The sequence below is a fragment of the Colletotrichum fioriniae genome, assembly GCF_027942845.1.
Source record: "Colletotrichum fioriniae strain IMI 355084 chromosome Unknown scaffold_16, whole genome shotgun sequence".
NCBI classification, from domain to species: domain Eukaryota; kingdom Fungi; phylum Ascomycota; class Sordariomycetes; order Glomerellales; family Glomerellaceae; genus Colletotrichum; species Colletotrichum fioriniae.
In genome coordinates this window covers 924,923-949,705 of record NW_027076852.1, presented here as the reverse complement: position 1 = coordinate 949,705, position 24,783 = coordinate 924,923, and the positions used below count along the sequence as shown (strand labels likewise).

Here is a 24,783-nt window from a genome sequence, read left to right as displayed (position 1 = left end):
AAGCGCCTTTTTAGCGCAAGGTTGTACGGTTGCGCATTGCGCCAGGCGCCGTTGTCCCGTCTTCCACAATCCTCCCTCAACCAATCAGACAATGCAGCGGCGCACGATTGTACGTTTGCGCACTTCTCGATGATTCCGTCTCCTCTAGTCTCACTGCATTTGGCCAATCTCGTCGAACGGTCTGATCATATGAAAAGGATAGCATCATGGCGTTCGATGCCTGAGATGATTGAATGTGGTATATGGGTGGAATGAATGACAACTGCCCCCATTCCTTTCTAACACCGCCGTGGTTTCTTTTCCATTCTCTCTCTCGATTTTATTTTCCCCAGTACAACCTCATAAGTTATCAACAACACAGGCTGGCATGCTCGAATCGACCACGCCCCAGGTCAAGTTCTCAAAAGCCCAATCTAATTTCTGTTTTTATTTCATGCTACGTTACTTCCATTTGTACTCTCTTTCCCGTCGAACCCGTCGAACACCCGACACAAATGATATTCTTTCACCAACGCCAAGATCAAATCATGCTTGCAAATATCCCGAACTCCCGGTCGTACCTTGGCCGTGGCCTCTCATTTGCTATGACCCATTGGCCAAACCCGATAACACTCCTTTCACTGCTCAACCCGGCTCGAGGCTTTCCTTTTATTTTATTTCACTCCACGATGGAAGTCCATCGTTCTCAAGAAGCGTTAGTTCTTGTAGGATTTTCCTCGTCTTCCTGGTTTCCCTGTCTACCTTTTACCCAGCGGTACACAACAGCTACCACGGGCATCGCAAACATGCCAAACACGGCCAGGGCCTTAGCCAGGGGCCAACCTGTCTCAATGATCAGAATCTTTTGGTTCAAGATGGAAACGAGGATATCGTTTTTATCGACGTACTGTTCAGTTTTTGAGAAGCATCTGCGACAACACTCCGGCGGTCCAAAGTTTTCGACTTCAGCGAGAGAATGATCTTTTGGAACAATGGTCAGCCGGAATCATTGTCTCCGTACATGGTCCACCCACCTGTAGCAAGCAGGCCACAGCCATGAACACCAAGATCATCCGAAGGAAGAATCTCGTCAGATCCTTGGTATCCGTCCGCGAAGACAGTAAGTCCAAGCATAGAATCACCGTGGCTTGGATTTCTAGACTGACTTGCATGGAGTTACCTCCCACAACAATCAACCAAGCGACCAGCAGGCATTCTATAGATTGAGGACGCCAGATCGAGTCGATGGTCCTGGCATGGCCCCGGAAACGAAAGATACGCTGGATCTCGGTTCCCACCGCAGCCGACACCATAATCATGGGGACGACATGACGGCTCATGCCGCCGGAGAAGCAATATATTGCCCCGGGCAAAACACCCGCCAGTGCGAGGCCTGTCCTCAAACGGCTGCGGCTTCCGTCAAGGATGTTTAAGGCGCTGATTGCGATCCCATACACGCAGCCAAAGCCAAGCTGTGTTGCCATGTCTCTCGTCATCGAGAGCTTGGCGTTGAGTACAACGATGGGGATATACACCGGATGGGCAATACGTTCCCTCAACTGGCCCTCGTCCTGCTGTCGAAGACTGTAACGCTCAAGAGCGGTATGATACACACCCTGGAAGAGTGTTCCAATCCTTCTAAAGCATGCTGCCAACCGGGTGGTGGCAGCTCGAAAGAAGTTGATGAACATTCGGCCAATCTTTCTTGTCAATGGACCTATCGCTGGCCTAGTTGGTGATGTCAACTCTTGTGGTTGGTACTAGTGTATCATCGTCAGCTTCATCAGTGCTTCTATCCAAAACTTCACCGAGGTGTACTGATGTTGCGTCTCCATCATCGAGTGGTATCTTGGATCACTATCCCAACTCGCATACTGCAGGAAAGCCTCGTGCATATGTTGGCTGACCCTTCATCACAACATTGTTGAGCCTCTCGACATCACTTGTACCTCCGGCTCCAAACCAAGGTATCACAGTCTACCAGGAAAGGGATAAGTACAAAACACTGACCTGAGGCTTGAGTATTGTTGATTTGATAGGGTGTTCACGTCCCAAATGTTTTGGAATTCTATGGTTTTGGATATTATGGTTGGTGAGGAGTTGGACTATAGGGATGGGGAACGTCGAACATCAGGAAGCGGAAGCGACGAAGCAATATATCAAGCTGGCAAGACGGGGAGTCCAAAAGACCCCCAAAATTTTCGGACAGTCCATCAACTCGATCGGCGACATCCCTAGGGACTCATCCCCCTCCTCTGTCCCAGTGCAGACCTCTTCCGTTCTCTCTCCCATCCCTGGGCCTCTGGCTCTGCGCAGGCGGTTTGCTACCATTTCGTCATCACTCGCTCGTCTTCTTCGGGTTTAGCAATCGGTCGAGCGACGCCAACGAAATCATCATTGGCCCAATCCGGCGACTGGAGGTGGCAGCACATCAAGTACCCAGCTCGATCACATCGCCGATGGGCTCCCAAAGAGGCTATCAGCCTGTGCGCCCCCTTTTCAGACGCCCCCTTTTCACACATCCAGGTGACCAAGTTCAAGAAGTGAGGGGAAGTACTAACCCTAGCCTCGACTCGCTACATTGTATCCTGTTCTGACGAATTGGATGGACGAATTAGTCCCGCGAATAGTGACGCCCTTCTGGGCTGTCAATCAACAATTTACAATAAGCATGTGCCAGTCCAAGAACGTGTTGGTACCTCTCCATATCTCTTGAGTGCAAAACTACAAGCCAGAGTACGCGGTAGAGAATGTATCATCTTGTGATTGGTTTAAGCTGATGGCTAGTTCGCCCAGTAGCTTCTCAACAAACGACGTCACCACTCAATCCAATTCGGGGCTTAGCTCTACCCAATACCTCACAGTCGCCAAATTCCCCGACACTTTGCCGTCTCCTCTTTCTGTTGCCATCTTTTGTATCTGTTTTCTGGGTTGAGTATTGCGCTTGATCAAAGAGCTCGTCAGTGCTCTGCGTAATTCCTCGCCCAGCCTCTGCTCCAGAGGACACGAAAGGGCTAGTTTTCCCGAGGCTAACACCACTTCGTTTCGGGTACTGAGGCTTCCCTCTTTGTTTGTGCGGTTACAAATGAAAGCCTGCTCGACTCAAGCCCGCTGGCACGCGACTATCTTCTACACAGCTACCAGGCCAGTCGGTTCAACACGGTTCTGTATCGCACCTCATCAAAAATGGCTTGTCCGCATCTAGCCGGCACACCCAGTGACTGGGCCACTCATCCAGGGCGACAGCCGAGTAAAGACTGCGGAATCAACCTTCAACATACACAATTTCGACAGGATCGGCTCGATGACCCCCAGTACCACAGCCAGACGGCCATGGATACACTTTCAGCTCCTTCGATAGGCAAAGTCCGCCAAAGCACGTGCGAATCACCACGTGACTTATCGGCGCAACTGTCAAACCTTGCGACTTATGTCAGGTAGCTCCGACCTCTGACCCAAGTCCGGATCATCGGCTGTTCACAGACTACGAGCGTGTTGTTAACAACCCAACAGACTCCCTCCACCGCGGCGCTTCAGGAGATATTTGCTTGAAGACTCTGATGTTTCTTCTGTTGAGAAGACACATGTCATGGGTTGCAGCTCAACAAGCCTGGAGAAATCGTTCTCGACCGCTGCCTCGAGCGAAACAGTTCCCCGATGTTACCAATCCGCGACTGTAACTCCATCTGCCCGACCATCAAGCGAGAGGCCGAAGAGCGGCAGGGAAGAATCTGCCAGCGACTGCGAAGCGCAATTATCTTCATCGAGAAAAAGGAAGAAAGAAAGCGGCACAAGACGCCTATTTGCCTGTCCGTTTTACAAGCTCAATCCACTCAAGCAGCGGTCATGTCACAGCGCTACCCTCTCTGAGATCAGATACGTCAAGCAGCACCTACGGCGAAGTCACATGCAACCGCTTCACTGCAGTCGCTGTAAGGCCATCTTTGATTCCTGGAACGAACGTGATCATCACCGAGTAGCAAGAGGATGCGCTCATTCGTCTGCATGCGTTGAAGGAATCACTTCAAACCAGGCACGCCAACTACGCTCTTGGTCGGCCAAAAGGGGTAGTTCCCAAGAAGGGCAATGGTTTGCACTCTGGGGAATAGTATTCCCAGACATCCCCTGCCCTCCCTCGCCTTTCGTGGACGCAGGAGACTTTGGAGAGTTCAACCAGCCACTCGCAAATTTCTCAAGGCAATTATCGACATCTTGCCACCGTGGAACACCTGAGATTTTGTCAAACCTGCGAAGAGTAAGAACAAGCTCGCCTTCCGCTGGCATGATGACGGATTTTAGCCAACCTGACCAAGAAGCTCAGAGCAAGACGAGCTGGAATGGCAACTTTAAAGAGGAACCACCTCTTGCATGTCCCTTTTTCAAGAAGTCTCCTCAAAATTACTGCTCGTCAAAATGGCGGAGTTGTCATGCACCCGGATGGCATACAGTTCACCGCGTCAAGTAAGTTCAAACAGACTCTCGAAAATCGTGTCCAACTAATCCTCCATGCAGGGAACATATTTACAGGCGTCATGCTGTAACAATCACCTGTCCTCGATGCTTTGAAGCTTTCGATACAGAATCGGGGCGAGATGATCATTTGAGAGCAGCGGAAACATGCGTAGTTCGTGATACGCCTCCCCTAATGGAAGGCGTGAGTCAAGACCAGGAGCAGAAGCTACGAAAAAGGTCCAAGCAAATAAGCGAAGCGGACAAGTGGAGAGATGTATACATGATCCTCTTTCCTGACTCGGAGGAAACACCAAGTCCTTGTAAGTTATCCCGTTGAGAGAAAAACCACCACGATAACTAATATGACCGAGACCTTGAAAACCGGGAGCCTTCTTTGGAAGAGAAAGATTCGGCAGCTTCAGTACACAGAGAGGTTTTGGGTACAGAATCTACTCAAAACTTCCGCAGATACTATGACAAAGAAATTTTGTCTCTTTTCCGCCCACTGCACGATGCCCGGACTGCACCTCTCGACTTGGATTTTGTGGACTGGATCGAAAGCTCAACGGACTGGAACACTGGCAGCAACTTGTTAATATCAGATATGGGAGCATGGTGCGGCAACCCGCCAATGACTTTCGTCGACCCACTAGTTTCTCTTGAGGCCCAACAAAAACACGAATTTCCACTTCTTCCCAGCCCTTTTCGGTCAAATATAGGGTGCCTATCGAATCCGGCCGATGGAGGAATCCAGTTAGGGTTTCAATAGGAAGCCACAGACAGGTCACTGCTAGCTGGGGTGGATCGCATGAGCTTAGAGTGGCAGTCCGTGTGGCCGCAACTGAGCAATAAGGAAGTGGTTAACGCGGTGTCGCAAACAGTGAACAACGTCTGATAGTACTCGCGAGATCAGGGCTCAGCCTGTAGAATCATGATTTTTGGACCAGAAGGACTGAAGCCAGAGTAGAGCCTCCTTGTTCTTTAATCTCTACGCGCCTTCGGTTCGTGAGTTTTAAGTGCATACCAAATAAAATTCGTGCTACCTGATTTAGACTATTACCACTGTATCTGCCTCTCTTGAAAGATTCTTATCTCCGAACATGAGCTTATGAGGCTGACCATTCTCACGCACCATAGCGATGGCGAGGAGCGTACATGTAGTGGAATTGCCAGCCCAACTTCTTCGTAACACTACTGGCCAGCTCATACCGTCAAGAACCCAAACCTCATCCCCAAAATGCGCAATACTCGTCGTCGTAATCACTCTTTGCCCATCTGAACTTGAAAAGGACTTCCACGGCAGAAACCCGTCATGGCCTCTGTCGATGGCGCTTCCAAGAACATCAACCTGGATTCCCGCGGCGACGAGCACTCTCCTCTCATTCCCATGTCTGTCTTCCAAAAATTCCAGAGAGGCTTTGGAGCTATGAATTGTGCCTGCGCTGCATGCGGGCGGCAGCTCCAAGGCGTCGATTAACTTCTCTCTTTCGATATCCTCCCGCTTATCCCAATCTGGGACCCACGACGGTAGTGCATCTTTGCCTTCGGGGAGGTCTCGACTGTGTGCCGCCGTCCCTGCTTGCGCCAAGATGTCGAGGCCGGCGTCTTCGTGCACCACAATCGCACGAGCTACGTCGATGAGCACTGCCTGAATGCTGTAACTTGACTCGTACTGGATCGGCACCTCGTTCCCGAGGTTGGCCAGTCCGACAAAGGCATAGAACTTGTCTTTCGGCTGTGACGTTTCGGTGTTTCTTGCGTGTTGGAGAAGATAAGACAAGTTAATCTGATGCTGTTGCCTTTCCCATAGCTCTCTACCCTCGATAACCCTGTTGACGAGTGCTCGACTAGCGTTCGTTGTTCGTAACCGCTGGAGATGTTGTCCCATTCCCACTAAACTTGTTCTACTTCTCAAATTTTGCGTCGTCCTTGCCTCGTACCCGGGACAGCAAGGGTAGCGAAAGAAGCAACAGCCGAGGGCCCAAGGTACAGCATACGCAGCAACTTTTAGTACATGGGCTGTGCAAACGCATGAAGAGATGCAACAGCGAAACGGATTCCAGGGTTTATAAGAGAATCGATCATTGTAGAAGCAGATAGGACAGCACTCACAGGCTGCCTTGAATGCGTTGCGAAGATGGTCTTTCATGGGCTTGATGCTGGCAAAGATTCTGTACCGATGCATGGTGCCATCAGCCTGGTCCCGTTCCTGTAGCGCCTCCTTGCAAGCATGGACGGTGTCCAGTTCCATGAAAAGAGACAGGATGGGATGGAGCTGGTTCCATGGCATCGAGACCTCGCCAGAAAATAGAAAGAAGACATCGGACGCGACGATGAATTCCTGATAAACCCACGAGCGACTCCACCAAGAATGATTGATCACACGGTAAATGTCTTCCCAGGAATCTGCTGGCCATTCTGGATTTACCTTATCTCGCCATCTTCCTGGGACGTTTGGCTCAGGTGGTGGATTTTCATAGAGCATGTTTGGTGATGGCTCATATCCCTTCGTCATCCTCGCCGCCGCAAGACCCGTCAGCCATTCGAAAACGGGACGAAGGTTCCTTTTAATCGGCATTGACACGTATACATGCGTGGCATGCCGGTAGATTTCGCGCATAAAGTTGACTTGGTGCGACTTTTCTGGTAAATCGCTCTGGTTGATGCAAATTTGGTCCACCCAGAGTCGCAGGGGCTGATTTGGTGATCCTTTCTTCCAGAAACTGGCAGCGTTATCAATTCCCTTGGCGAGATTGGAAAATATGTTCATCTTTACGCCCTCGATCCAGACCGGCACGGTGTCCTTGGGATTGCCCGAGTAATACGAGATGGCGCAATATTTACCAGCTTTTGCTAGAGAAATTGAATGGATCATTCGGTGGTTGTTGCCCCCAGTGAGATCAACATCGAGAAGGCGAATTTCTTCATATTTCCTGTCCAAGGGTTGGTACTTGAAATTGGCGTAGAAGTCTGAGTTTTCAGGTGTGTAAAAATTCGTAAATGGCGTAGGTTTGTGTTTAGACCGCTCAGTCTTAGGCTGTCGAAGCCCAGGCCCCGGTTGCTCCATGTGGGACTCCTGTGGAAAGTGAGATTTTGCTGACTGTCATAAGATGTTCTAGAGGAAGGTCTCAGAAGTGAAGAATCGACTCAAAGTGGGGTTCCAAAGACGAAAGTGGTGATCTGGTGGATTAGAAAAGCCAAGTCTGGCTGCTCTGGAGCTGCGGGGGAGCCAGTGCACTTGGTCAATGTTATCATATGATTTAGCTGAATTGCTAGGTCACATTTCTCTGGTTAATCTTCCCGCTTGTATTCCGAACCCTGCATGATCGCGGCAAGCTGAAAGGCGGCGGCAAGAGTGAGCGGATTGATACGCTGATAGTCCGCCTCTGGAGTTGGACTTGCAGTTCCCCATGTTCAAGCTAAGCTTCTCTTGGATAGCCCAGCCTGGACCAGTACCGATACTGCCTTGCTGCCTATCTCCATTTCCTTGGCGCCCCGTCCCGCAGCGTGGGGTCAGCCGTTGTAAAGGTTCACAGCGACACAAGAACCTGGAAGAGTTTCCTTTCACTGTCAGGAGGATATCACACAGGTAAAGTGAAGTATGGTGTCCAGAGCCGGGGGCTGCTGGAAGAGGCTACTTCGTTTCGGGGGCTTCTCGGGTGCTGGCACCATGTCAGTCAGCTTGATGTGACGAAGCCTAACCTTCGTTCATCGTTTGACTTATGTACCCCAGACTGTGGCAGACCATTGATGTCCAATTTGTCGACGAAGGGGTCGCGGGCGTGTTCTCGATATAGTTAGCTGCAAGGTTCAGTTGAGATTTCTTAGTCCAGGTGCAAGTTTCGATCTCAGAGACATCGCTGGGTTGCGCTACTTGCCCGTGTTCATGTCGAAGTGAAGACTTCTTGCCGACCATCAAAACAACTCATTTAATTAATCCGTAAGTGCTAGCTCTCAGTTCCCTTTCCCGGACTCCAGTGCGAGCTGTTTCAACTCTGTCACAGCTTCCTCCTCCCTGCCAACAGGAACAAACAAATGATCATGATAGTACCCGCTGACAGGATTTACTCCCATCCCCTTGGTAGCCAATCTCGTTGCAATAACAGCCATGAACCCCACGGCCTCGAGGCTCGAGTGCACGTTGAGCGTAATCATCTTTGACGGGAACGCGTAGTCCCACCCGTGGGCTGTCGCGGTATCGAGAGCGGTGATGATCGTAACGCCCTCGGACTCTCTAAACAGTAGTTGGATCTCGGAGAGGGGCGGTAGTGGGGCGTCCGCGGGAAGGGTGACGAAGACGTAGGTTTCCGGGTGGAGGACGGTTGTTAGGGTTGAGAGAAGGGTTTGAAGGGAGGTTTCGCCGATTGGAGTCGTCATTTTGAGGCTTGATGGAGTGGTTTGATTGGCGTTGATGTATCCGATTGGAGGTGAGTGAATGATTGGGCTTTATAGGCACTTAGACTCAGAACTCTTCGTATGGTGATGTCGAAGTCTTAGTCGTGATAGTTCGGAAAAGCGGGGTGGAGGGGCACTATCGACATACTTTTAGTCAGCAAGGGCGTAAGGACTTGAAAGATGTCAAACCAAGAGCCACTAAAGATGTCAAAAAACAAATATATGAAAAATTGAATCCATTAATACATTCAAGCAAGCCTGCCGGAAACTCCGAACCCCTTGATTAATAGACCGAGAAACTCATTGGAGCTTCTCGTCGTCGAGAGACACGGAGCGCTTGCTAAACAACAATAAGTAGAACTTTTGAGAACCTCCAACCAAAAACATAAGAGACGCTCGCCTCAAACCCAACTTTTTGCGTCGGAAAACTAACACGCAGCTTCAGTCATCCCAAATGAATCGACAATAGAACAAACGACAAAACACCCGCCCCGAAAATAATAATCAACAACGCAAGTATAACAGCCCAAAACGTATTCCACTTTCTCTTCCTCACCCCCGCAGCCGCCAGATGCCTTCGGTAACCCGCAACGTCAAAGGACTTATCACTCTTCAGCGAGCCCCGCGAGCCGGGGCGCTCCGTGTATCGTACTTGGTAAGGCGACATGTACCCCTGCTTCTCGTACATGGGCAGCGTGAAATTACTGGAGCACGCGCCGGAGCAGGCGAGGCCGTCGTGGCCGTAGCGTTGGTAGTGCAGGATACGGGCGAAGTAGGTCATGTCTGGGACGGAGGGGGCCGTGAAGGTGTAGTTTAGGTTGTGGGTGAAGATTTTGGAGGATGGGGTTGTGGATGTGGGTGTAGATTTGCGTGTGAGGTTGTTGGTGTTGTTGCGCTCGAATTCGCGGACGAATTTGGCTTTGGGGGGTAACATTTCTGCGGAATCGTGGTGGTCGTGCTTAGCGTAAGGAGGATCGTTGGGAGGAGTGATTTGGGATGTTGGTAAAGAATCTGAAGAAGACATGGAGGAATTTGGCCGGGAAATTAGATCTTTTGATTTTGGATTGAAAGCTGACTGAATTGAGAGAAGAAAAAGGGGCTGGGAGGGCCTGTTTTTTTGATGTTCGTGTAGGACATGTTGGCGGGTTGCGGGCTGGTGTTGCACGCATGCGGCCGTTTTTGTGTTACCGCTCGTGAAGATGTGATGATGCGATGGTGTTGCGGGTGGGTGCGGCAGATGGTGTGGGTTTTGGTGTTGACTGTGGAATGATGCGGATGCGGTCTGTTCATGAGAATGAAAGCGGGTAGGAAATCGACTCAATCACGCCAATAACTCTATCGGCTGCGTTTGAAGCATTGATCTAAGTCGAGATCTTGTACAGTGCCTCGACGAAGGTAAGAAAGCAGATAGCGTTCCTATAGTAAGTAGTAGATGATGATACACGCCTTTCGGATTATATGCCCTCAATTGAACAATATGGATTGACCTCACTTCGATGACGAAGCGTCACGCCCTTCTCAATGTCCAGTAAAAATTATTCCCGCTTTAGCGAGCTTCAACTGTTTCCAAGGCTAAATCAAGCTTAATGCTGTGTTCAGCGAAAGTGGTCCACGTGTATGCGCATGCGTCGAGCTAAGAGTTCAAGTTGAATCCCGTTACATTCCAACGCCCCGCCCGTTCGTCTACCCAAACCCGGCGAAAGCAAAGAATAAGTCTACAACCGACAAAAGAAATACCGCCGCGACTACCGGCAAACGATTGGAACATGCGCCAAAACGCCCTCCTCTAAATCTTGTGCGAGTGGTTCCCAGGCGCCATACACGCATGCAATGCCTGAATCCACAGCTCGCACAGCTAACTTTATGCATCAACTTCGTCCTCCTCCAGGAATCCCAGCCCGCTGTCATGCTTTCTCCTCTTTCTCCCCGATGACCGCCGCGCCAAATCCCCCGCAAGCAGGCCCCTCTTTGCCCCGGGCTCCGATCCGCCTGTGACTCCACCTTCCGGCCCCGCACTCTCCGCTCCGGCCTCATCCTCCGCCCCGGGGCCCAGAAACTCCCGGCTCATCCCAACAACCCTCTCCAGCTCCCCTCTCATCCCCTCGATAACCCCCTTCGCCGCCTCCCTCTCCCTCACCATCTCTCCCTCCAAACCCCTCTTCTCAACCCTCAAATCCTTGATCCCCTCATGCGCAGCCCTCAACCCGGCATTCACCCTCTCCAACTCCTCCCTCAACTCCCTCACTCTCGCATCCCGCACCGCGAGCGCCGCTCCACCCCGCCTCGTCACCTCCGCAACCTCCTTCGTCCTCGCCTCCTCCGCCTCGGTAAGCCTCTTCCGCAACGACCGGCCCTGCGCCACCGCGTCCGCAAGCTTCGTCTCCAGCTTCGCGATCACGTCCTCCTTGGCGCGCAGGACCCGTCTCCCAACTTCAACCTGCGCGTCCTTGGTCGCCATGGCGTCGCGGTTTTCGCTCTCCATTTTGCCTACGACGCCCTCCAACTCGTTGATGTCACGCACGTACCCCGCCACCGCGCCCTTGAGCCTCTCGACGCTGACTTCAAGCTCGCTCACGCGGCCCTCCTTTTCTTTAAGTGCCTCCCTCGCGCGTTTGAGCTCGCTTTCAAGCTCGCCCATCACAGCGACCCGGGCACCAAGTTGTTGGCGGAGAGAAAGCTCTAGCTCATGATACTCGTCAATCGACGCCTCATCCTCCTTTGCGCGCTTCGCGAGGTCGCGCAGGCGCGTGAGCAGTAGGTCGAGGACCTCTGCGCCGCGGGAGGAGAGAGGGAGGGTGATTTCGCCCGGGGTGAGGTACTCCAGCTCCAAACGGGCGGTACGCAGTGCGGCTGAGAGTGAGGTCACGATCTCGCCGCCGTCGGAGCCGGGAAAGCCTAGGGCGAAGAGGGATGCGTTGAGGTCCTGCAGCGCGGCGGTGCGGTCGGAGATGGTGCGTAGGAGGCTTGTGATTTGCGTCTCGATTGTAGCGATGGAATAATCCGATGATGTGTCTTCCGGCGGAACGGCGGAAAGTTTCTGTGAGAGTCGCTCGGTGAGAGCAGAGTACGATCCCAACGTCCCAGTAAGCTTCGACATCTCCAGCCTCAGAGAAGCTAAGTCCTCTTTGAGCCGTTCCTTATCGGGATCAGGGAAGTCAGCCTGCACACCGGCATCCGACAGCGCAGGGACCATAGTCCTCTGCTTCCCCCGGTGCGAAGAAGGCGTAGCAGGACCAGCCGCAACAGGACTCGTCAGTGGCGGCGTAAGGAACGAAGACCTCACCCGCGTGGGCGTGCTACACTCCATCTCCGCCATCGTCGCCTCCCCAAACACCGTCTCATCGGCATACTGCACCCTCTCCCCGCACACCGACTCCGCCTCGACGGTATCCGTCTCCATAAAGTCGTCGGCGAACGGGTCTCGCGCCGCGAGCGTCCAGTCAAAGCAGCTCTTCTGCCTAGCAGCGGAAGCGTTCGCCGCCGAAGACCTGTCCGCGAGCTGAGTTCTGAGGTCGTCCACCTCCTTTTCCAGAGCCCAGATGCGCTCCGTGTCGAGGATGATGGTAGCATTCTGCAGCTCGTAGATTTCCGCGTCCTTTTGGCGGAGTTGGTCGCGGAGAGTTTGCAGTTGTTCCTTTGCTTGCTTTGCGCTGGCGCGCTTCTCGGCTGTGATGGTGTTCATTTCCTCGCTGAGGCCGTTGCGGCGGATGCGGCGCTGGACGCGGCCTGAGAGGACTTGGCGGAGGGGGAGGAAGTGGACTTCGCCGCTTGGGGGCAGGTCTGTTGCCGCGCCGGAGGGTGGGTTTGGCATGGAGTGGCGGCGGCGTGAGGAGGAGGATGATGATGATGATGGGGTGGGTGCTCCTCCTCGGGACAGAGATGTGCGGTTGATCATTGGTGTGAGACCTGTTGAGAGGGTGCGGGTTGTTCGTGGTGTTGTTGATCCTGATGGCCCTGGGTCTGAGAAGCGGACTCGGCGTTTTGGTGCTTTGCGTGGTGTTTGGGATTGTGCTGGAGCCGGATGTGGTGAAGGTTCATGAGCGGATGCGGGCATGCTCCGGCGTGTGCGCCGCAACGCGATGGGGAGGTCGTCGTTGGTCATCATGAAGCGACTGGACGTCCTCCGTGAGGCTGAGCACAGGATACTTTGATGATACGGGTTTGAAGGAGGATTTGATCCCACGCGGAAGCAGGCAAAGGCACAATGTTCCTGTGGCAGAACGAGACTGGAGGTAAGCACGGATGAACGCTCCCTTCAGCACGAACAAGGTATCGTTGGACTGTATATCGTGTGTCTTGTTTGTCAATCCACTCCCTTCTTTTCATACCTGGTACTCGATGAGCCTGTTGTTGATGCCCAGAGGGAGCTGTTGTTTACACACTTCCTGTTCGAGCCTAGCGCTGGAAGCTCACCCCCGGCCTTTGGACCCACCTTTACCGGCCCCGCCGGCCCCGCGCTCCGCACCCGCGCGTTCAGCCAATCGTTCCCGTCCCAGCCGCGGTCGTCCCAAACAATTCTCGGCCAGGCCTGCGACCGTCTCGCGTGTTGGGCAACGTTCCTTATTCTTATTGTTCGCATCCCTTTCAACAATGCTCAAGACGCGACTCACGCGGTTGGTGATGCCCCTGGGCTTCTGAAGTCGCGATTGCTAACTTCCTGACGCGATTATTGGCCACTCCATCCAGCTAGGGCCTGTCTGTTCTTGTATAACAACACTCTTCACTGCCAGAGAGGGGCATCTGCCTGGAAATATTGGATCACTGACTTGTTGCCATGGCGAGCTTTGCCATCATAACTATCGCTTTCCTTTATACTACTAGCGATGGCAAAGCTAGCTCCAGAATAGCATCTCACAGTAAGACGCGAATGTTGTTTTCTCGGTTCTCGCATCTACCTGCAGGCCACATTCCCACTCCTGGACCCATGTCAACGCCAACACAACGGCAGTCGGCCATTGGATCCCACCCTGCATCTCGGCCCGCCCTCTGCGTCTATCTACTTTCGCTTCAGCCAGCTCCACTACACACATTCACCACCTCTCACGCGCACAATTTTCTGCCGCTGCATGCATATTTGCAAATTTCGGCCGCTCTTTCAACAAGGTCTGGTGGTGTAGTTGGTTATCACGTCAGTCTAACAGTTCGAGAGATTCGTTCTCCCGTCTGCCACACTGAAGGTCTCCGGTTCAAGTCCGGGCTAGATCATACCATGGGCGATTGGTTTAGTGGTATAATGACCGCTTAGCATGCGGTAGGTCCTGGGTTCGATTCCCAGATCGTCCATTCTTTTTGCTTCGCATCGGTGTGATATTATACTAGAGGCGGCGTGAGTAGTTTTTACCAAGTAGGATGTGGGCTTATTCATTCTAAAGTACTTGGTCCGACTTTCTAGGGCACCTGGGGTAAGGAGTTAGCTTTTATGCTAAATGTTAGTACCTCTAACAAAATAGGTGGACTGAATCCAACGATGTTCGTGGTGACGAAGTTCAAATAATCTGCTATTGTGTTGATTTCGAGGAAACAAACTGTGTAAAGTTGAGTGCACGACGGATTGATATATTCATCGACCATATGTAGCCCCTGCGGAGCTGTCGATGCAACATCAAGCAATTGTCCAATCTCGAATCGGATGCCCGCAACTCTAAACTGCACAGCCTTATCTCATGCCACCATGTGATTCGATCACTGTTAGCTCGGCTTCTCTAGAATGATGACGTCGAGAGGCAGAGGAAAGTTTGGCCTCGTAGGATCCCGACCAAAACTCTGAGCCAGACTTCGTCTGCAGACTAAAAGGCAATTCGAATCCGGCATTTGATTTAAACTCCCGACGTTGGAGGGCCTCCTGCGTTATCAGAAGCGCAACTCTCATCATTACACATCACGCCAGATCTTCGGAACCCCCCAGGGGACGAAGGAAAGTTGGCCCACGGATGAGAATCCTCATTCGTGGAGGCCTTCATTGGCGAGTGTCTTCATTGGTGAGGATCCTCATGCGTGGCCAACTTCCCTTCGTCCTCTCAGGCTTTCGCCATTCTGCGTGTGCAAAGATTTGAACTATCCTCGGCTTACTCCCCAAAGACTCCATCACTGCAATCATATTGATCGTACCACACTCCACGACTCCATTTCCCGGATCACAACTGTCAACCCAGGAAGAAAAGTCGCAAAAATGGCTCTCAAACCTCGAATGGAACCCTATACGCGTCTCCTATTCCGGCTCTACGAAGCTCTGAGTCTTCTCTTCATCATTCGTCCTATTGGTGGCCCACACGTCGTCTCCCAGCTCGGAAATTACACCACGCAAGACGTTCGAAGACGCTTTCTGAAGAATTTGGCATTCCTCTGCGACTACAAGAAAGGGGGAAGTACAGCCACTGCCATCGCCGTCGAGAACTGCTACGACTGCTACGTCTTCTGGGTTGCTTCAAACGAGGGCGCTGGAGATAAAGTTGTGGACTTCCTGAAAGATGTCCTCAATAGCTTGCGCATGTTTTGTGAACCGATCAACGAATTGGATCGCGCCACGGCGGAGGAGGTATTGTTAGTTCGATGTACTGCATTTGCCTCTGATCGACTTCGACAGGAGGCCAGGATCCTGCGTAACTCTGCTAGAAAGTGCCGTCTTTCTCTGGGAAACGGCGATGAAGAGATCGGTAGGTCATGGATCGTTCGTCGCAGGCACTAATACCCACAGAAACTGATGTTATACGAATACTAGATGCCCGGCTTGTCGAGTGGCTTCGACAATTTGAGAGTAAATCTCCCGATACTACTCTGTGTCGGACAGCATACCGCTCGCGAAACGACGAGGAGATGCGGTACATCGAGCAGCTTGGCCGAGGGACCGAAGATGGTCCTCGTCCGGAAGATCTCATCAAAGCCTTTCGTACAGTCAGACACATGATCGGACGTCTAGCAGCCCGCATACGCAGTATCAATCAACTTCTCGATGACTCCAGCCGTGTGGAGGCACTTCTTAAAACCTACCAAGTTGCGGCGGTCCAACGTCCCATCAGCGCGTTGGTGCCGGAAGCAGACGCGCACACTACGTTGCCGCGTATCCTGAACCGCATTCTACCAGAAACAGATGTTCAGCATGAATCGTGCTTGGTAGTCCTTCAGCGATTGGATACCCAAATCAAGATCGAAGGCCAACTCCAGGACAAGTTCAGAAGCGGTGGGCTCCAGCCGTGCGTCCACGCCGAGGTTCAGATACTTCATCATTTCTACGACGGTGGAAGGAGATATGTCTCGAACGACCGGTACATTGCCTGCAGCAAGCCAGCATGCGTTGGCTGCGAGTCCTATGCTCGACACCATCCCGCGAGGGTCACTTTGCTTGACGCCCATCAGAAGGTCTACCCGAACTGGGGGATCGTGAGTCTGGTGGGCGGAAAGCAGAACCCTGGCTGGATCAATCAGCGAAAGATCATCAACGATGTAATTGGAGACTTGAAGGCTATGGTGATTGATCGGCTGGGAGAGCTGCATGCGGCCACGGCGCAACATCCGGACTCGTTTACAGGGATCACTGCATCTTTGGTTGATGAAAGTGACTCGGGCTCCGAAATAGAGGGGGCGGAGGGGAGTGAAGCCGGTCCGTCTAGTGAAGGTAAGCGCCCTGGATGTTCTACGCAAAGTAAGATTGTTCACACGTTTCGGCTGACATGATACGTTGCTTCATTAACAGTTTTCAGCTTGGACAGCGCTATTGATCTACTAGATCTTTCAACGGACCCTCAAGGTGCAGTGCAGACGGAACACAGATCTGGGGAAGGTGGAAACCTCGAGAATGGTGGCATGCTCCAATACGATTATGGCGAAAGTGATGATGGCGGCGGTGCTCAACTTTGATGTAGCAGGGACTAGAAAATTTGACGCCAAACGAGTGTGTTTATATTCTCACTATCTCTCTCCCGCACTTATTGTCTGTGTTTGAATTTTTTTTTACATGTTTTGAATTTTCAAGTTTTTTCTTCTTTTTCCTTTTTTAGTTTTCCAGCCTTAAATAGAAACAGAAGTATCATGAAATGATGAAGCATGTAAAAACCTGCGGTGCGTGCTCATGGCTTCGATTGCATGAATTTCGACCATACCGTCTTGAGCGCCGTCTTGGACTTGATGTGCTTTTTCAGATTATCCATCTTGGTGTAAGATTTCTGGCACTGGCACTGGTAACGCGGTCGCTTGAAATGAGTGCTGTGATGCTTCCGCATATCTCTTTGCCAGGGCATTCGCTTCGGGCAAACAGGACAGATCACAGGCCTGTAGTGGATCCTGAAATGCTTTCTACTCAACTAGTCAGTCAGTCTGGGTGATTCTTGTGCAGTGTCGCTAGCGGGGCTCACCTTCTATCCCCAGAGGTGGAAAACGATTCGTCACACCTGGGCCATGTGCAAAAGTAGAGCCCGTACCATAAGTTTTCGTCGCTTCTTAGGGGTATCGCCATCTCTGCAAACTTTGTCGGCTTGGTTTCGTGCTCTTCCTCGACGATAGGAAAGTCGACCAAGCCCTTTGGGGGTATCTTGCGGACAAACGAATGTTCTGATGTCTCTACACTGGTAACTTCGCTCAGACAATCCGGGACAGGTTCAAGTAGGGGATGCTGGCTGTGTACCAAGCGTTCGCTCTAAAGGGCGGTTGATGCGCTGGTAACGCCGTAGCTCTCCTGCGAACCGACCGAACTGCCCGTGAGTAATCCTGGGAACATTTCGTCGGCGAGCGGCGCATCAGCGTTGAGCTTCATGAGCTGAGCGGGCTCGGGTTGAATGTCAGAGACATTCCCCTGCTTGACACCATCGCCTTCGAACAGAGCAGTGAACGACTCGAACTGCTGGACATCGTCGAAATTCACCTCACCTAGTACCGGCCATGGTTAATGCTTCTGCTGGTTGAGTTCCGAAGCTTGCCGTGTCTTACCTAGGTCTTTCTCGTCTTCAAAGTAATCCATATTCGCGCAAATTTCTTCACCCAACTTCCACAACCTCACCTCCTTCCACCTTGGCACGTACGAAAATTATACATTTCATACATCTGAGGTCTTCTTATGCTTGACGTTGCAGCTTGTGCTGGGCATTTGGACTTGGATATCACATGAAGAAGTTTATCCATGGGGTTGAACCTTCTATCTGATAGTGAGGGGATAAAGTTGAACGATAAATTGACCGCCAATCCTCCAAAACTACCACGGTAGGATTGTACCAATGAGAGTCGCGGCGTACCCCAAGCTTCCAAGATGCATTGTGTCAATTGAATGCTCTCAGTCGTCTGCTAACTTCATGCTCCAATTGGCTGAACTCCCTTTCGGTACTTCAAGGTAGCAGAAGTCATGACGTTCATAGGAGTTTCATTTGCAACGGTACTTTGGGCAAGCTGGGATTAGTATGCAGCAAAGCTACGCATGATAGAGATAAGAAGTACCGACGTCCAGGCCAAGGTTCATCACATGGTGAGAGTCTAATTGCGAGCGGATCGTTTCCCGGCAGTCCCGTACCGACTTAAGAATCGAGTGATACGGCCAATATCGGAGATAGATGCCTGGCGAGAGACTTTGACACATGCTCCAGAACAGAGCGCAGGCGAAAGGAAAGTGGCACGCAGCTTGCTCCCGTCGCAGTTCAGTCTCTACGGCGCAGAAAACATTGCCAAATGCTCATGCTGACGCTAAAGACATGTTGATTAGATTTAGGCTTGACTCATACTACAAAATACGAGCTGTTTGGTGATATCAAACCATCACGGAAATCCCCATTGGGTGAGCAAAGACAACATAGCTCTGACTAATGCATGTTCATTGATCATTACACCTGCGGGTATCATTGTCGTTACAGAGTCATGTAGATGTCTATCGGTTCTGGTCAATCCAATCCTGCACCATACCCCGGTAATCCATCGGCGTGTAGCTCTCAAACAATTCGGCCCACATGCCGTCCTTCCGCGCCGTCTCCACCCCGACATCGCCGAGCAACATATCCCAATACGGCAACTGATCGAAAACCAGGTCCGGATAAAACCGACCGTGCCCGTACGGCGCCCGGTGCTGCGCCCATCGCTGGAACAACGCCGTCTCTTCAAAGACGCGGCCCGCGCGGCGGTCGACGTCAAAGTTGGGGATCCCGTTTTCAAAGTACGCCAGCATCCAGAGGCACTGCACCTCGAGGCGCATGATGTTGGCGAGGTTGCTGAAGGCGCCGAGGAAGACGAGGGAGCGGTCATCGCGTGCGGCGAGGCCTGGAGGGGCGATACCGCGGTAGAGGCGCCAGGGGGTGTAGGAGACCTCTGCTGACGCACCGGGGTTGAAGGACTTTGTCTTTGAGGATGTGGGGCTTTGGAAGGGACCGTCTAGGAGGCGCGGGAAGCGGGCGCCTATGGCGGCGTCTGCTTTTGCGTTGGCTTCGTTCCAGAATGCTTCTTGTTTAGGTCCTAGAGATGTGGAAGGGATACCGAGGTCGGAGTGGAGAGATGCAGGCTCGAAGTTGATGGTTGGTTTTGCTGAGAAGCCGGTTGATGTGACCAAGAGGTCGGCGGAGATGCTCGAGCCGTCGGTGAAGTGGATGTTATGGTCTGATAGGTGGTCGATATCTTCGCGGAAGATTTGGACTGTTCCGTTGCGGACGTACTCGAAGAAATCGTCGTCGAAGCTGAGGATACCAGAAGCAGTCCCATACCTGTAGGAATCATGGGGTCAGTCAAAAAGCCCTGCACATTGTCGTGAAGAAGTTGAGCTTACCAGAACATGTTCTGCTCCGGCTGTAGTACTTTCGTCTTCTCGTCCGTCTGATACCCGCAATCATTGATCGTGTCGTGACGGATCAATTTCCAAAACGTCTTGCTCAGCACCCGGCCGACAGCGCTCTCATGAAGAAACCGTCTTACCCATGCGAGACCCGAGAAATCAGGGAACACGCACGGCGACATGAACGCGCAGATTCTCCTAGTTACAAGTCTTTCGCGCCAGACCTTGAAGGGTCCGAGTTGTGTGAAGGCCGGTGCAACCCACACGGGTCCGCGGCCGGAGCGACGGATGAGCCACCGGACCTTGTGGCCTGTAGAGGCGGCTAGATGGACGGCGTCGTAGGCAGACTTGCTTCCACCCAAGACGGCGACCGTGGTGATGTCTGGAGAGGAAAATAGGTCTGCTCTGGGGCCAAGATCGGAAGAGTGGATGATGGGGGCGTTGAAATCTTCGGAGCCGGTGATGTCGGGGATGTGCGGTACGGTGAGGACGCCTGTAGCGACGATGAGTCGTGTGCAGGTCACAGTCTTTGCGTCACCGTTCTCCTCTACGTCGACGTTCCACTGCCCCTCATCTTCTGGGCGAGTCACCCGTACAACCTTTGTGTTCAACTGGATCTTGTCCCAGACGCCAAAGTGCTTCGCGTAGGCGACGAGATACTCGTGCATGACCTTGCCAGGAACATGCTCGCCGATCTTGACGCCAAAGCGCTCGGGGTCCATGGGGAAGTCTGAGAAGTCGATGGCTGAGACAAGGTTGTTCGTCTTCAGGTTCGGGTAAATCTGCTCTTTTGACCACACACCGCCGACCGAGGCGCGGCCGTCAAGGATGAGTATCCCGGCGGCCGGGTCATGTTGAAGGAGTGTCTTTGCGGCGCAGAGTCCGCTGGGACCGGCGCCAATGATCAGGGTATCGATTGTGGGCGCCATGATATCCGACGATGCGATTCACGACTTGAAAATATGGGAATCATGAAGATCGACAAAGGAACTGAGAGGAGGGGAGATGATTGCCATTTAAGTTACGAGTACTAATTTGATGGCAACGTGCCACGCGCCACCTAATAATCTCCAACGGGAAACACGGCGGGAGCGGCGTATCCCCCGACCAGCCGGGAGAGTTTGGGCATCGCTCATCTCCTGAACTCTACCATGAACACTGTCACATTGTTTACCATATACGCCCAACTGAGTTTAGACTGTCAGCCCTGCCCGGCAAAACTGAGGACTTGGGGTTTAGTGGCGCCAACGGCGTGGTGAGGGCTGAAAGTGGCTGTCTGGAGCTAACATCACAATTGGGATAGGTCTGTGGAATAAAGCGATAAGCTGACAAGTCTACTTCCAAGCGGTTCAGCGAATTCAGAGCAGTATTTCGTATGGATACGGAGATTCAAGCTTTCCTAGTCCGCGCCATCTTGGAGACTAGAGCTGCCGTTGGGCTCCTGCACTAACTAAGCGAACCACCACGCTGGATCAGCCACGCGACCCAGCAAGGGGGAATGGGAGCACGACACTAACAGGCCAGAGCATTCTGGAGGTGAAGCGGCAGGTGTTTCTGCGGCATGACAGTGCTTACACGCTGCGTTCCAGGCTCCAGGTAGTTGTCACGCTAAGTGAGGGTGCCGTGGGGCTGGGCCTCTGCGGCTGAGGTGAGACCGTAGAAGAGGATATGAGCGTGGCGTTCCCAGCTTGGAGCTTGGGGCGCCTAGCGCACGCCTTGCTTGTCGACAAGGAAAAGCTTGGTGTGTTGTCTCAGTGTGGCGGATGGGATGAGGGGGTTCATGCACGTTGAGCTGAGGTGGTGGGACGGCATCTGTCCCCGGCCGGCGAAACTTACACGTTCCTCCTCATTTGAGATGGCTGGAACCGGTTGAATCGTGAACATCAGCCTGTAGTATTTTGATCCTGGAAGCTACCGTGACTCTAAATGGCTGCCTCTAGGATCCTATGTGTAGACGAGACAGAACCTAAGGTATGTGGCCGTCCAGCCATTCCTGGCTCTCCCCGAGCCGAAGTCGGGGCTGGACAGACGCAAGCTCGGGAGTCATGCCGGTCGCCGAACCTGAGCTATAGAATCCCTGTTTAGAAGAGGAGGACAGAAGAAAGGAGGCTGATCACTTGCACGTGTCGTGTGGAGTTCCGACGTTAGCTTTCGGATATCCTGTCGCTGTTGGGGGAGCTTCTTAAGCCCCATAAGCAAATTGCCAAGAGTTCTGATCGCTTGACGCTATTTAGCCTGGAAATCAAAAAGATCTAAATGTAGATTACTTGGTCAGCCGAGTTAATATGTGAGCAAAGCAAAGAAGCACGTTACCAAGGTCATAGCTGTCTGTGGGTGGCAGTCTTGCTCCATCGAGACGGGATAATATACTCTCAACGTGTCACTGAATCCCATCTAGCGTTGCACGTTACGACAAAATATTCCCACGTCTTCAGGGACGAGAGTACAATGTCAAATGTTACATTATGTTATTACTTCAGGTACTCTCAGTAATTCATCTTAGCGAGGTGTCTGAGTGATGCCCTCGCTACAACATTAGCAATTTTTATCGTCTGCAGGCCGTCCCTGGCCGTCCTCATTTGTACTCGTAGCAGAAAGGACCTCCATGAATGTCCATCATATCAGCAACAATCATGTCCTTGCTAAAATTAGGGTAAGACAAAGGATACTGCAGAGTGATATTTTTGTAGGCGGGATTTGTGGTGTAGTTGAACGGATAGCCAAATATCACGTCCGGGCCGCCGATGTCCGTCTTGCGCGCAGGCCAGTCTGCAGCGTCGCAAGGATTTATTAGTACTTGCAACTAGTCATGAACAGAAATGCGACAATCCAATAAGAAAATAAAGGAAGTATACGCACCTCTACGCTGCCAGTCATTCCAAACCTTATCCAAAGCGCCATGGATGAAGTAGAAGACGGGATCTCCGGGGGAAGAGTACATGTCAGCACACTAACGGATGATCACGGGTCAGCCAAGTTGTCAACGAGAAACCATTAGTCTGGCAGTTAGTCAGGTTTGCTTACATCGCCAACTGCACCGCCAATGCCAATGTGCAAGCCAGCATGCAAAGTCATGCCGCTGACCTGCATGCTATACCCCTGAATTGCCAGGTTGAAGTCGGAAAATGTGGCTGCTGAGAGAGTCTTGTCGATGACCTCATCGCTAAGAGCGCTCGTGATGATAGGTAGACTGAAATCGCGCCGCAGGCAGTGGGGTTTTGAGGTAACAGATAATCCTTAGTCCGTCAGCATGGCGAGTTTTATACTCAATCGTCGTCTTAGCCTAGACAGCGCAACTTACCAAGGCCCATGGGGACGGTATGATTAGCGAAAGGTCCCTCCACGATGCAGCCTGGTCGCTCATGTTAGACAGGTGCCACTGTATTTAAGTTTTAAGTGATGGGCTTACCACCGCCGCTTCTTCCAGGGATCGTGATCGGCTTTTGAACCGGAAACTCGTCCTTATCGCTTACGTCTTCGATGTATGGTCCATTGCCTCCGACACCGTAAACATTGTCAAATACAGGCGAGTTGACGAAGGTTTCGGCAGTGTTGTCTAGGCTAACATCCCAGTAAGGAAGTGCGCCGTCGTATGAGCATTTGTTGCGTAGCTCGGACTCGTACAGGTGAAGCATCCAACGATGCCATCTGGGTACTGTCAGTTAGAACGGACGGGAAACTTGATCCTAGCATTGCACGTCTTTCACTCACGGGAGAAATGGACCCTGTCATAATCCAGCGTTAGACTTTCCAATTCAGATATGGTCTCACTAGGACTAAAGTATTCAGGGTAGAACCTACGTTGAAATGCACCTTCTGCGTCATGTAAATGTGCATGCCCTGGAAATCATCGAATCGAGACTTTGCGCCTGGCCAAAGGTCGTTACCCTCTGACGGTAGAGCCATCAGGCACTTGACAGATCGAATGTAATCCAGGCGTTGGTTCAGGGACAGCTGCCGCCACTCATGTCTGATGAGAGGGTTGCGGCAACATCCTGAGTGTGTTTCATTTGTAGGGGCGGCAGTAGCTCCGTGAAGTTGTAGGCCTACAAGAGACCCGGCGGCCAGGGCCAGTGACGAGAGAGACCACATGACGAAAGCCTGGATTTAGGGAAGCGGCCGTTGCGAGAGACTTGTCAGATATAAGGCTATCTTCACGAGCGACCAATCCTAACACTCGTCCGATCAAGTGGAAAAGGTAGAATAGACTTCAAAGTGAGCTTCTGGGACGGATATATGCTGTCTTTTGGTAGCAAAGCCCTAGGTTGACAGGAACCGGATATCAACTTTGAGCCCGAGAGATGCCGGTCTTGTCTGGTCTGGCCATGCATCGCGACCCCGGTTACAGGACACCGGGTTGTGGGATGTAACCTTGCCATCGACTAATTAGTGGATGTGGCAACGGAGCTTTCGGGAAGCGGTTGAGTTGCAACTTACGAGTCGGTCGGCCCACCATCAATATCTATCACAGATGCGATCCTCGAAGGATCGCTCGGGCTGTGCCGCAACCCACCCATAGTGCTATGGGCCTTTCCACTGTACTTGGTCGCATACCCCACTCACCTTCTCCTCAAATGATTTTGAAGAAAAGTTTTTAAGTCGCGACTCTTCAGCAGAGATGAACACGAACTGGCGGGAGTAATTCGCTGGTTTGTTGGCGGCTCCTCGGGGAGAAGAGGGGAGGACAGCGCCGAACGCTAGAAAAGATGAACATCCTTGCAATCTGCAGGTAAAGGACACGAGCTGCAGGAAGTTTGCCTTAGTGTGCGGCGTCGAAAAAAGGTTGGTACCCTGTCCCTGTCAAGGTCTCAGGGGACGCTCGTGGTTGGTTCCTCGTCCAATCTTGCGAGCCCTCAATCTCTCTGACCAACTCCGTGTTGCTGACAGCTAGAAATCTGACGTTAATGATGCTCGCGTGCCTGATCTTTAACAGAGCTCAAACCTCTCACATAGTGACTGCGAAAATATCAAGGAACTTCTTGTCAGTGAGCTACCGAGACTCTCGTGCCAGAAGTCAGATTCTCTGGGTGCATATGCGCAGACGTGGCATGAAGTGCCGCTGTGTTGGTTTCGTTGCGTTGGTGGAGTTGTGCTCTAGGGGAAGTACAAGCGACCCTATCAAAATCACGACATGTAGGCAATCGTAAGATGTACGCAAAAGGAGCAAGAAGATGTCTGCCGCTTGTTGGTTGGTGACTGTTGGTCGTCGTTGGCATGGGTTT

General features: G+C 52.1%; 7 protein-coding genes and 2 non-coding genes across 9 annotated transcripts; 3 read left to right on the top strand and 6 right to left on the bottom strand.

The window, feature by feature from the left end:
- Positions 1-9,126: 9,126 nt before the first annotated feature.
- N0V96_011120 (uncharacterized protein) lies at positions 9,127-9,760 on the bottom strand (the record flags this gene model as incomplete). Its single annotated transcript, XM_065759164.1, has 2 exons — positions 9,127-9,166; positions 9,369-9,760. The coding sequence occupies 2 exons, from the start codon at positions 9,758-9,760 to the stop codon at positions 9,127-9,129; spliced, it is 432 nt and encodes a 143-aa protein (XP_065612262.1).
- A 927-nt stretch (positions 9,761-10,687) lies between these two features.
- Positions 10,688-12,721, bottom strand: N0V96_011119 (uncharacterized protein; the record flags this gene model as incomplete). The annotated part of the gene is made up of 1 exon (XM_053197219.2): positions 10,688-12,721. The coding sequence occupies one exon, from the start codon at positions 12,719-12,721 to the stop codon at positions 10,688-10,690; it is 2,034 nt and encodes a 677-aa protein (XP_053045310.2).
- A 1,207-nt stretch (positions 12,722-13,928) lies between these two features.
- On the top strand, positions 13,929-14,031 carry N0V96_011118. The gene has a single exon. It is a non-coding gene; the product is annotated as a tRNA-Val (tRNA).
- A 6-nt stretch (positions 14,032-14,037) lies between these two features.
- On the top strand, positions 14,038-14,109 carry N0V96_011117. Its single transcript has one exon. It is a non-coding gene; the product is annotated as a tRNA-Ala (tRNA).
- An 886-nt stretch (positions 14,110-14,995) lies between these two features.
- Positions 14,996-16,680, top strand: N0V96_011116 (uncharacterized protein; the record flags this gene model as incomplete). Its single annotated transcript, XM_065759163.1, has 4 exons — positions 14,996-15,366; positions 15,418-15,479; positions 15,545-16,438; positions 16,517-16,680. The coding sequence occupies 4 exons, from the start codon at positions 14,996-14,998 to the stop codon at positions 16,678-16,680; spliced, it is 1,491 nt and encodes a 496-aa protein (XP_065612261.1).
- A 775-nt stretch (positions 16,681-17,455) lies between these two features.
- On the bottom strand, positions 17,456-17,859 carry N0V96_011115 (uncharacterized protein; the record flags this gene model as incomplete). The annotated part of the gene is made up of 2 exons (XM_065759162.1): positions 17,456-17,685; positions 17,838-17,859. The coding sequence occupies 2 exons, from the start codon at positions 17,857-17,859 to the stop codon at positions 17,456-17,458; spliced, it is 252 nt and encodes an 83-aa protein (XP_065612260.1).
- An 811-nt stretch (positions 17,860-18,670) lies between these two features.
- N0V96_011114 (uncharacterized protein) lies at positions 18,671-20,490 on the bottom strand (the record flags this gene model as incomplete). The annotated part of the gene is made up of 2 exons (XM_053197216.2): positions 18,671-19,493; positions 19,556-20,490. The coding sequence occupies 2 exons, from the start codon at positions 20,488-20,490 to the stop codon at positions 18,671-18,673; spliced, it is 1,758 nt and encodes a 585-aa protein (XP_053045307.2).
- Positions 20,491-22,136: 1,646 nt separating this feature from the next.
- N0V96_011113 (uncharacterized protein) lies at positions 22,137-22,651 on the bottom strand (the record flags this gene model as incomplete). The annotated part of the gene is made up of 3 exons (XM_065759161.1): positions 22,137-22,330; positions 22,421-22,427; positions 22,646-22,651. 3 exons carry the CDS (start codon positions 22,649-22,651, stop codon positions 22,137-22,139), a joined length of 207 nt encoding a protein of 68 aa, XP_065612259.1.
- A 302-nt stretch (positions 22,652-22,953) lies between these two features.
- N0V96_011112 (uncharacterized protein) lies at positions 22,954-23,467 on the bottom strand (the record flags this gene model as incomplete). The annotated part of the gene is made up of 2 exons (XM_065759160.1): positions 22,954-23,178; positions 23,363-23,467. The coding sequence occupies 2 exons, from the start codon at positions 23,465-23,467 to the stop codon at positions 22,954-22,956; spliced, it is 330 nt and encodes a 109-aa protein (XP_065612258.1).
- Positions 23,468-24,783: the final 1,316 nt, after the last annotated feature.